The 12,622-nt window shown below is 42.0% G+C and overlaps 1 protein-coding gene across 1 annotated transcript in view; it reads left to right on the forward strand.

Moving 5' to 3' along the window:
• The window catches only part of TENM4 (teneurin transmembrane protein 4), a 627,658-nt gene that overhangs the window by 493,412 nt on the left and 121,624 nt on the right, over positions 1-12,622 (forward strand). The window contains exon 16 of the mRNA XM_065629610.1: positions 3,368-3,553. Within this exon, the coding sequence (XP_065485682.1) occupies positions 3,368-3,553 (186 nt within the window). The remainder of the gene's footprint in view (positions 1-3,367; positions 3,554-12,622) is intronic.

Consider the following 12,622-nt stretch of genomic DNA (forward strand, 5'->3'; position numbering starts at 1 on the left):
ACTCAAAATAGCTTTCTTTTGTCCCTGCTCTTTTTCCCTGCACCACCAACCAGTAGATATCTGACTTTCTGTCATTTCCCTGATTTATCGACAGGACACAAGACCTTAGGTATCAGGACATCTCGGAGGTCCTGTACCGGTCACAGTGTTCACACATACCTGTAGATCCACCACTTGACTTGTTCATGCCTTGTTTACTTCATCTGTGCAAACAGAAATAACATCTTAACATCAAAAAATAACCACACATAGTCAGACTCATTTACGTTCTCAAACCAAAGAGAAAATATTAAGTAAATAACAGTAAAGTCCTTAAGATGTTCACATGGACTTTGGAGCCACAAGGAGCCAGGTCCTCCAAGATACCAGTTTTCCTGTCCATTGCTGGAGATATTTGTCTCTTTGAAATTTCAGAGCTTCACAGTCAGCAGTAGAGATTATTCACAGTGCACGTCATTGGGCTTGGGAATACTGGTGCTATCCCCAATTAGAGATGAGACCCTGAATCTCAAATCTGGGGAACAGAACCTAATGAAGATGTGAAGTAACCAAGCTGGAATTCTCCGGGTTGCTTGGTGAACTGGGAACGAGAAAAATTACATGTTATTTAGTATTCTGAGGTGCAAAGTTCAACACGTATGAATAAAGAATGTAAAGCAATAACCAGAGCAGCCCTATGGTGAAAGGCTGCTGGAGGCACCAGAGGCCACAACAAGACTTTTCTAGTTTGGGCTTAAATATAATACCTGCAGTCTCAGGCTTCGTACTTTCTCGATGTGTTTCTTCTCAGCTTGCTGAAATTTTAGTACCATAAATCTAGTTTTTTGGTTTTTATCTGCTGTTTCCTTTATCCTCCCCCAGACTTTATAGATCAGGTCAGCCAAGGAGAGACTTTTTTTATACGTTTTTTTTTTCTTTTACTGCAGCTTTATAGCTCCATTACCTAACTTGCAGCCCTGTATGTTCACATATCATCCTGACCAGCCCACACTCCATTCCAGTGCTGTCTGGCGATTGGGGAAAGGTGTAGAAAACGCACATGTCTGGGCTCTAACCCATTAGCGAGTCGATAATTACCCATCCGTTGTGTTCATAATGGGCACTGCAGTAGGATTTTACCTCCCTCGCATCTAGGAGCTGTGAAAATCTGTGTCTCAATGCCAGATGTGGCATAAAAACTTCTGAGAGCAACTCAAGAGTCCTTCCTCAGCCACGTCTTAAGTGATAGTGTAACTTCTACTGACTTCCAATAAAGTTTACATTAGATTCTGTGACATTTAGGGAGCAAGTGGTATGTGCACAAGGTGCCCAAAGTTTGATTCTAAATGGGACAGACAAGTTCCTGAGTGTCTTAAGCACATTTGAAGTCCAAAGTTCTTTCATTAGAGATTTAAATCTATAAGGCTAAAAGCTGGAGAGAGTTTGGAGACATCTGAGGCGCTGCAGCAAAAGGAGTTCAACTGGAAACTGTTCTACCACCCTGAGCTGTATAGTGAGCAGAAGCCAGATGTTGTGTTCTTGTTGTACTTGGAAAACGAGGTATTTTCTAGACCTAGGAAGCATTATTATTAGTAGTATCGTAGTTATCACTGCCTAAAGAACCCTCTGATCCTTGGAGACGAGCGTTCGTTTCAGTGTAAGGGGCCGAAGACCTTCCAGCTCTCTCCAATGGAGTTGAAGTGGATGTTCCAGCCCCGAATCAGGAGCGTGCCAAAAGTCCCCGAAGAGCCTAAGCTTCCTCTTGCCAGCGATATTAATTAGCAAAAGACTAAAGCCCACTTAAGTAAGGCTGAATTTCAGTCAGATGTGATGTTAATGCAGGTCGAGTAGGTTTGAATATTTTATGTGCAGCCAGTGGCCCGAAGTAAATGTCTTGTATAATACCGGTCGCATCAGAAGCCTTGGGGCCTGAATCCTGCGCCTAAAATGATCAGAGGCCCAAAGAGGGGCACTGGGGATGGGCTGGTGCCTAAGATACCCATTCTGGGGTAGAATTTGGGGGAATGGAGAGAAAATGTGCTCTGCGGAGTACCCTGGTACCCCTTTCTGGGCTTCCAGCCTTGCTCAGCATTTCTTCCGATCACATCTCCCCAAAGGGAACCGTGTCCCTACCTTGTAAAAATCCATAAAACGGCTCAGTCAAGCAGAGGGCTTGAGTCCAAAACATTTGGGAACGTTCGATCGAGTTTAGGTGCACCAAGGCAGAAAGGGCAGGGGGAAAACCTGAAATACAGCCTGAATTGCCGCTCCTCTGATCGCGGAGAGTGCGGTCATGGATTATGGGAGATCGAAAGGGAGCAGTGAGGTGATGAGCCTGGAGAAGAAGAAATAGATTCATTTCATTCGAACTGCAGTATAGCACCACATCACTATTTATTTTATTTTTATCTTGAAATCAGCCCTATATAGTGATGGTGGTTAAAGGCACTTTAACACCTGACTCGTGGGTACCTGTTCTCTACAAAGTCTCAGTTTTTCCAGACAAATATAGTACAGATGAAAACATGAAATCTCCCAAATTCATGCCAAGGGCATGCCAGATTTTAGCCAAAAGCCTGCTGCTGGGCTAAAATATTATATACATCTGTGTCATCATTCCTACTGGGGCTCATGGAGGGTGGGAAGGCAGCACCTCTGAAAAGTCAATGTCCTTTAGGCCTTCTCTTTTTTGGAGGTAAGTATGGAAATGCCCAGCCTTGACTCCATGTTTCCATTAGCTCCAATGAGACTTGGCAACAAGCACCATCCTATAAACTCCAGCTCATATAGCTCATAAAAAGAGCCTGGTGGTACCTCTGAATGCTGATTTTTAGTGGGGTGGTAGGAGAACAGAGACAGAGCAGATGCACAGGCTCAGTAGAAATAGAAATATTCTATATTAATTAAAAAAAAAAGGTTTTAATGAATGCCATCCCCAAAACCACGGGTTAACAAGCTATAAACAGGCCTCACCGGCACTTAACTTCAGCATCAGTAGTTTATCAGCACATTGTTTCCTTGCTTAACCAGATTTTAATTAAATGTGACTTTTGTTCTGTTTATTGGAAGAGCCTTCCCCTTCGGATTTGCTGTTCGCAAAAGCTCAAGGAGTGCAAGAGAATTACAAAGCAAATAGGAGGCTCAATCACAGCAGACCCCTGCAATCCATGTCCGTCTCTTTTTTTTTTGTAATATACTTATTAGATTCTTATTGTCAGGAAGGATTAGCCTTATGAGCTCCAGGAATTCCTTTCATTGCCCCGTAAGGCGAGGTAGTGAAGTGTGGCTGCTTTTCTTAACAGTAACACCCTGGATTTTTTTTCTCTCCCCCTCTCCCTTCTCTTCACCCATGTCCCCTCCTCTCTCTCTTTTCTCTCCTCTCCCACAGAGATTTGTGCAGCCGACTGCGGAGGACACGGCGTCTGCGTCGGGGGCACCTGCCGCTGCGAGGAGGGATGGATGGGCACAGCCTGTGATCAGCGAGCGTGTCACCCGCGCTGCAACGAGCACGGGACGTGCCGGGACGGCAAGTGTGAATGCAGCCCGGGCTGGAACGGAGAGCACTGCACCATTGGTAGGGAGAAAGAAAAACTGGCTACTTTTCCAAGAGTAACTGATGATCAGGGGAGGAGGAAAGGCGCATGCTTAATTGGATATGTGTGACTTAGTGTAGCATGAGCACCTTTGTTCTTGGATTTCGAGTTCTGACATCATACATTTTCATGTGGGAGCAAGACAAAATGTCCTTTCATTTGTTGATGACATGGCTATACATATATTTTATTATCAGACATGGAGTGCACCTATGTGGTGTTTGATCTTATAGAGACAAGCTGTCTAGATGCTTTTAAAAACATCCTACTTTGCCTCTCTCGAAAGGTCTTTCTGTGGCCTCCAAGACTTCTCTCTGTTCATGTCGACAGCATTTTCAAAAACATGCATCTGACTGAAAGTTTTCTTTCCTTTTATTTGCTCCATTATTTGCATGGCCACTTTGCTTGCCAGTATAAAAGAGGAAACCACAGTCATGTTACATCTGGCTGATATTTAACATCGTCTTGCTTATCCCTTGTCTGCTCTGCTGCCTTTCTACCCATTTCACTTCCTTCTCTCTTTGGTTCTGTATTCCTCATGCACCTGGCACTTACATTTAGCTCTCGGTGTCTTATCTATTATTATTATTACTAATAAGATGCCACCAATATGCTGAAATCATGCAAAGACTTGAAGTTCCCATGTTAAGCAGTTTGCAGCATCATTAATGAACTGGCTTGGCTTTACCTTCCTCCTTCGTCTCACTCAGCTCCTTGATGCATTTTCCCTTCTTCCTTTTTTCTGACTGTTCAACCACTTTAGTCCCCATTCCGTAGTCCTGCTATAAAATCAGTAGTATTAGAACTCACCAGTTGCCATTTATTATACATTAACAGAAAACTAAATTAGTGAATCCAGTTCTGCTCTCAATAGTGCCTATGTGAACCTGAAAAAATTCAGATGTTACTCCAGAGTAAGAATTCTCCTCCAGACTTTTTATTTTAATCAGCTTCCTTTAAATATAAGAAAATTTAACTCTTTGTGGCTTTCATTGTGCTGTGATACATATATTAATAAATTACACTACATCAAAATTAACCACTAGGAATACCTAGGCAAACACCAGCATAGTTATCTGTGTGGATTATTAACTTAGTTATATGTAGATATCACTTTTTTTTGCTTGAACACCAGGTAAATTTGCCCACGCAAAGACACACGGGAAATGAAGCCTGATCACAATATTTTAATTCCAACATTAGGGTGATGTTACAAACCATATCTGTGGCTCATTTCTACTTATCATTTATTAATATTTATGCTAATGCCACCCTACCAAATTATGGTCTCCACATGCATCCCCTAATGAAAAATATCTAGCTCTTAAAACTTCCTCTGTCTCATTAGATATTACATTCTACTTTCTTTTCTATGTACCTAGCAGATTTCATTTCTTTTCATGAGGAAGATATTAAAAAAAAAAAACCCTTTCTTAAATGACTTCAAAATGAAAAGAGAGCAGTCCTGTGTTAATTGGAATCCTGTGTTTCTGTAATACTGTTTTATAGCCTTGTGTTCAAGCACTTCCCTTTGGAAAGCAACACAGATTCATGAAAGAGTTTTAAAAGAAAAAAACAATTTTCAGCCAGAAGGCCCCAAATCCAGGGGACAATTTTATATGAAAGGCATTTATGCACCAAAAAAAAAAAATCCTTATTCATACCCTCAGTGCCATTTTATTAGTTCTGCTGCAAAACCAAAATGCCACTAGTTTGCTGTATGATATTTCTCCACACAGCTGATATGTCCAGACTGTTTTCGAACAACATGCTTTTATCTTTCCTGGTAATTAAGTTTACCCCATTATTTGTAGTATTCCTCACTGTAAGTGTAAAGAGCCCCTGTTATCAGGGAAAAGGCCGGCACCGCAATGCAGTCAGCAGTGAGATTTTACTGGTGCACGCTATCGTTTTGGGTGGTGCTGCCTTCCTGTTGCGGTAAGAATAATTCTTTAATACTTAGAGTGCTGGAGCAATTCTATTTCTTTTCACTTCCCACCCACCCCCCTGCCCTGCTTCATCTTCTTGCATGGTGATTTAGCAACAAATTCGTACATAGTCTCATGCCTCTGAAGCTATAAACCGTATTTCCTACAGAATATTTCATTGATAAATGTGTAGAATGTAAAAGAGATTTGGCAAAGTCATAAATATCCAAGAAAATTGAATAGCTTTAGAGGGAGTAATAAGCTAGTTATATTGGCACAGATGAAAGGACATTGACTTGGAATTACATTAAGTATGTGGAAAGCATTCCCCTTGTCCTTGTGTAATTTCCCTGCATGGCAACTTGTTCTGTTGACAGTAATTCCGTATCTGTCCGTGTCATGGCCCGGTTTGCTTTAACATCGACAAGCATAAAACCCCATTGCTGAAGTGACGCTTTAACAATATCACTATGCGTGCAGGTAACAGGGTAGAAATGGATGATACGAGCAAAGGACACTTGATCCATTTCCCATTGAGCATGTTTGAGAGTAAGAAACCCTTTTGTTTTGTAGGTCGTAGGAGGCTCTTTCTTACGGTATTCAGGGGAACTCTGATCCCAGTGGATTAATTTTGTTTGCTCATACAAAGGGTCGTGTTACCAAATATACTGGCTTGATTGCTCACATTCAGAGATTTCATTAGAGGAACCCCAGTTAATTCCCAACCAGGAAATTGAGGCAGAAACTTACATTCATCACCCTAATTCAGCAAACTTAGTCCATCCAGGAAAAGAGCAGAACAGAAAGTTGATTATACAACTGCAGGAATCCTGAAACCCAGCAGAATGGTTGAATTGGTTTACTCTAATTTCTTCAAGGAAAAAAAAATGATTACAGCCACAATGTAAGACTCCTATGATGTGCTCTCCAGCATATTCCAAATTTGCCTCCAGTTAGAAATGTTTTAAGAATTCAACTTTCTTCTATTCTGCACTAAACCACATCCAGTGAGCATGCTGAGATTTAGGAGAGTTGAATTTAATGGTGAAATAATCCCTCTTACTGTGGGCTTTGAAAGGCCAAATTACAACTCATCTCTGTGGTAGGTTACTCTATGGGATTGATTCACAGGTAGCACCACAGAAAATGTCCTGGGTTTAATAAACAACTTTCAGAAATTTCCCAGGCTTCAAATTTAATACAGTCGATGTCACCTGGATAGTGCCCTAGGTACTGTGCATCCAGCCCAGAGATGCAAAAAGGAGATTTCACTCTTCCTATGTGGGCCTTGCACTGAGACTAATTTTATCTGATATGTGAATCTGTACGATATTTTACTAGCAGCAAACCTTAATCCTTCTATTCATATTAGGGTTATTTAGAAAAATAATAGCAGAGGGGGCTTCCCGGTGTGGAGGAGTTGGGACGTTCATCATCGTTGAACAGCCTGACACAAGACCAAAGCCATCCCTAGAAGTTCAGTTGCTGCCCCCGAATACTACAGGGTCTCTGGAGCTGTGAGGGACCAGCATTTAGCTCTCCAAACACACAACACCCTACCCAGCAGGATTTTCAAAGCACCTCAGTGCCTAATTCCCATTGATCTCTGCAAAAGCTACGTGCTTAACTCCTTTGGAAAACCCGGTCCTGGCACGCACTGGTGCTGTTTGCAATAACAAGTGCCGAGACAGGCAGGCAGACGGACAGACAGGCAGACAGCCCGTCCCACACAGGCTTCTGCTTATGGCGCCATAAGGCTGGTTTTTGTTTTACTTAGCAAAACTCTGATTTTTGAGAAATCTGCCCCTTTAAGTTTGCCTTTCATCAGCCTTCTTGCATAAATAATCACATATGTTCTGAATAGCCGGGGCTGTAATCAGTGCCTCTCGGTTTCTGCTGGAGCAGCTGGAATCCAGACGAGGCACATTACAGGTGGATCCTTCTCTCTTTTCCCCGGCTAACACATCACTTGTGCCAGATAAATCCGTAAAGCAGCTCGGTCCATGTGCAGCCCAACGTAAAACAATCCCACCAGTGTCTGGTGAGGGTTCCTGCTGCCCTCCGCCCAACGGGGCAGATCCTCAGCTCAGGTGCGTCCTCAGCAGAAGCTGAGCTGGGTTTGACCCTCTGATACCCACCCTGCCTGGTTGGGATGGACACCTTTGGGCGAGAGAAGGCCACGGTTATTGCAGTCATTGGAAAAAGATGCTCGTGCTGCTTTGTTCTGACATGATTTTGCATCAAGCTGAAGGTAATCTGGCCTTAAGAAGTTTGGCAGCATATTTGACAGTAAATGTTAAGCACAGGTGAACTTTAAAGACAGTCCCCGTGGCATAAATTTGTGCCGTCACTGGTTCAGCAATGAACGGCCACTTTCTCCTCTCCTTCAAATTTATGCGATCCCAGTTTAACTCCAGAGATTTCACTGAGGCTCTGTCCGCTTCACCCCACAGGGAAGATAAAAGGAAAAAAAGAAAATTTAGAAAATGCAGAAGGAGAATGTGCTGGGGGAGAAGTCCTGCCCGTGCCCCAGCATCTCTCACTTCTCTCTTCCCTCTCAATGAGCCAAGAGAAATGCTCATGGGATCCTTCCCAATATGCTTTGGATAAAACAATCCAAGTTAGCTCAGGCTGGTGAAATTAGATGGTTTTCAGATTGAGCTCCCCCCATAGCAGATAAGAAGAACCAGTGGCTTCCAGGAGTGACATGGAGCTGAGTGCAGTGCCTTTGGGTGCAGAGGACACCTTAGAAAAGTACCTTTTCTTCTGAGCACCCACAGAGTTCCTCAGCGTGTCCCACATGCCCACAGGGTGTCCAAAGTCTGTAGATAATAAGATGATATTTTAAGGCCAAGAAATAAAACATGGAAATGAAACTCTACAGTTTTAGAGAAGAAAGGTTCGTGCTACCATGGAATATTCCCGTAGACGGCTTCCATTGTTTTTCCAAATTACAAGAAAACATTGTCTCATACCTGACATACGGCTGGCGTTGGCAACTGCCACCACTGCCATCACCTGCACAGCAATTGCTGCCCAAGTTTAGCAGGCTGGGCTGCTCTGGATGTCAAAATCCAAGCAACACATTCCCAAGCTTCAGCTGTCGTCCAAGGGGACGGTGATGCTGTTCCTTCCCATATTGCTGCCCCTACACAGGGGTGATTATTTTATATAATTCCCCATATATTTGATATAAAACCCCATAGCTGCCCCACACGAGGTTAGCTCTGACCCTCCCAGCCCTCTCCGCTTACTTACAATAGTGTTTCGAGGGGATGCATCAGATTCGCAGGACGGAAAAATAATTTCTGCAAGGGCTGTGACCTCCCAGGTGCGCGGTTGGCATGAACAAACCTGGAGCAAAAACCTAATGAAAAGTGTGCCAGGACACAACAGAGAGAGAGATTGCAGGGAGCGAATGAGAGAACGAGGGAAATAACATTTAAGCAGGTAATGAAAGACAGAAATGCAAGACTCGGAGCCTCTTATTTGTTAATAAGAACCAGCTGCTGCCAGGACAGAGAGTGCCGCCTGCTGGCATGTGCAAGGGCTCTCCAAGGCACGACTTCTGTCTTTGCCACCAACTTTCTGTTTGAGCCTAAAAAATCAATTAGAAGGTGGTTTTCCAAATTAATATTTCATGGGAATTGGGCACATGACTGTTCCCTCTACATCTAAAACTTTTTTTTTTTTTCCTTAGCCCTCCTTGGAATGAGTATATTAATACTTACTTATCTGTTAGAGCTACCATGAGGTTAATTTAATATTTGTAAAGTAATTTGATCTGGGGCTAGAGGATGCTGTATAAATGCAATGTATTACCTTTAAGAAGGTCCAGGGAAAAGCCTCTCCCAGTCTGGTAAGGTCACAGAACTGTGCCTCTTTGTGCAGAAAAATATAAGACAAGTGAGGTGGAGCACTTTCAAATGACTCTGTTTTTCCTGATGAAAACAAAAGCAGTCAGTAAAACAGAGGTAGACTATTGCAAATAAGCAGAGCATTACAATATTCTGCCCTTTATATATATAGATATATTTATGCATATATATACCTATATATATAAACACTTAAATATATATGTAAAACTTTCCTGTTTCTCTTCCTGATCTTAATGAGCAAAGATGCCTGAATGCAGCCGCCTTGAGCTCTGTGACCGAGGAGGGCTGTGCTCCACCCTTCTCCCTTTTTTTCTCTCCTCATAATCAAGGTTTTTCTTTTCATATCACAGCGAACTCTCCTTTGCCTTTCTAGCACCTGCACAGTCTCGTAGTAAGCCGCAATGCACTTATTCAATCCTACCTTAAATGTCCTGTCTTTTATCTCCCAAGCTCACTATCTGGATAAGGTAGTGAAAGGTATGCTCTTCCTTCCTATTTTTCCTATTGTCTTTGTGTTTCTTTTTAAAAAAAAAAAAAAAAAATGCACCGTGAACATGCTGTGTTGAGGTTACATCTCTTCCTCATTGTCACCAAAGTGCTCCCTAATGTCTGGAAGGGTGAACTTTCCAGTCATTTAGGTAGGAAATCCCTCTGTAAGTGCTGTGACCCCGTGTTGACATCGTATCCGTGTTCCTACCCATCCCTTTGTCCCTGCCCTCCCCTCCCGACCATCTCTCATCCTCACCCCTCCTACCCAGGTAAGGCGAGTCAGGAGGAAACAAAAGAGTCTGTGAATACAGCAGGAGCCCTGTACACTGATGTGTTTTAAATTAAATGTCTATGGTCCATTTTGTAACAAGCAGGTGAGTGCACTTTCTATGTGGAGTCTTCGTGGTTTTGACCCATGAGTGCAAAGTCTTACATGGGAATTTTGACTAACGATATATTTTAATTTTTTTTTTCTTAACACAAAAACGTTATGACCTCAAAGCCTCTGGTTGTATAGATCTGCAAAATCTCTTTAAATTAGTGATGTTGCATTAATGTACACTACAACGAAATCCAACCCTGTGTTCCTATGTCCTAAATGTAAAGCAAGTCTAGGACCCAGGTCTTTCTTCACCGAAGAAAAAGAATTTAACTGTTACAGAATAGTGGTAACTGCAATCTTAAAAGAATCTCAGTTGTTTATTAATCAGAGCAATGAGGTAAATTAATGTAGGGCTTTGAAAAAGAAATAGACAGTTCCACAATGCACTTTGCTTTTTGGAAATATTGAAATAGCACACATCTAGTTAAATACAACAACCTGACAATAAATATGATTGAGTCAGACATAAATAACTTTCTACATGGCTGATTTGACGCTAACAGCAACGCAGTGCTGACACCACGCAGCATCGTATGTTTGCTGGTTAAACAAACCAAAAAATCAGGTTGAACAAATCCGTTTCTTCCATAGCATTACCCTCCTTTTCAGGTTGTGAGCAATCAGAAATAACAGCTGGGAGAGGCTGATCAAGAAGGACAGAGAAGACAAAAAATTTGCTTGGTGAACAGTTAAAATGAAGGGTGCTTGTGGTGGGACAAGAAATACAGTTGCCCTATGACTTCACTTCTCTGGATGAATTTACAATCTAGTGTTTCTCTTTTGTTTCCGTTGAGGCTTAAAGGCAGGTTCAGGTACAATCACAGATGGAAAAAACTTCGAACAGATGAACAAATATTAATGATAAGGAAATGTCCACGGTTTAAATAAGGAGACATTTGTCTTCTGTGTGATGCAGCAACTGGTAGCTGTCCTTGGACCCCTGTTTATAGATCAGTGGATTGTTCAGTGGCACTTAGCTTTCTCTTATTGCTTAGCATCAGTAAAACATGCTTGACTTTGTTTAAATTAGGAGAAAAAAAGTATATTTTCCTTCTTAGATCAAGGAAAGAGGATCACTTGTTGTGCTCTTACAAAGCAATAGTGGTGGCATCTTTAGAGGAAGATCTGGGCCATCACTAGGGAGTGCGATCAGAACCTTCTGTTCGTGTTTGACATCTCCACGTTTTGCATTTCAAAGCTCCAGGGCTTTTCCTTTTCATCTCAACATATATTGGAGAAGGCTGGATCAAAAGGTAGCAGATAAGCACCAAGGGAATAGAAAAGATGGGAAATCAACCTGCAGAGCCTGGGTCCGGGGACCTTCAGTACTAATTTGCCCATTCAGTAGCCCAGGGGTTTTATTACTAAGTCTTCTGTAGCTGCTGTTTTCCCTCTGGATAGTCTTTTGACTCACCTTTATGCTCCAGAGTAAAGACATATTATATTTAGTGAGTATTTCAGTGGGTAACAGGTTAAGCAACATACTAAGAATAAAAGATTCTCTTACCATGCATGGCCTCATTTGGAAAGATTAGCGATAGCTGAAACATTAAAAGTACATGTTTTTTACTTGGCTAACTGCACGACGTGCATTTTTCAGAACTAAATTACTCATGCCCTTTTGGCTTTCTTAATTATTAACATCTTTCTGGTCGAAATCCCTTCCCAGTAATCCCCTGTTGTCAAGGGTGAACCTGATTTACTGCTGAATCTTTCCTACAGCTTTACAAGAAACCACTAAGTCAGAGAAGATGCAGAATTGTTTCTAAATTGGAGGACAAATTTCAACAGCAAACATCAGCATGATTAAAACAAGAAGCTCTAACTAGAATTGGAGTGGAGTCTTCTAAATGAAGGCCTAATTAGCACTGGTAATGCTTGAAATGAAAAGAAGTGCCTACTATTAAAGAGGTGCTGATTTTAGAGAGACATTCTCCATCCAGAATGCCATTGGAGCTGATGGTCCATCAACGTAATTAATTTCTGTTGTTAGTTATCAATTCTCACTCTTAAAAAATAACCACACTAACACCGTAGTGAGGCGTATAAACAGCTTGTCTGAAATGTAAAGATGCTGAACAACACTTGAATTCAGGGATGGCTGCAAGGTGACTTCTCCGGGCTGCTCCTGAAGTCTGAGAAGTGGTGAGAACCCAAGGTCCGACCACAGTCAATGACCTCGTTTGTTCAGTTATAAGCAATAGGAGCTCTGACAAGTGACTTTTTAATCTTCATTTTACAGGATGCATCTGATTAAAGGTTTCTGGATTCCCACCACCACAAAATATCACAGTGGTAGTTTAAGAGTTGAGGTGTTTTTGGGATATTTTACTGGGTATCTAATAATTTGCAGGGATCAGCTGATGCTTTACT

Source organism: Caloenas nicobarica, chromosome 1, assembly GCF_036013445.1.
Source record: "Caloenas nicobarica isolate bCalNic1 chromosome 1, bCalNic1.hap1, whole genome shotgun sequence".
NCBI classification, from domain to species: Eukaryota; Metazoa; Chordata; class Aves; order Columbiformes; family Columbidae; genus Caloenas; species Caloenas nicobarica.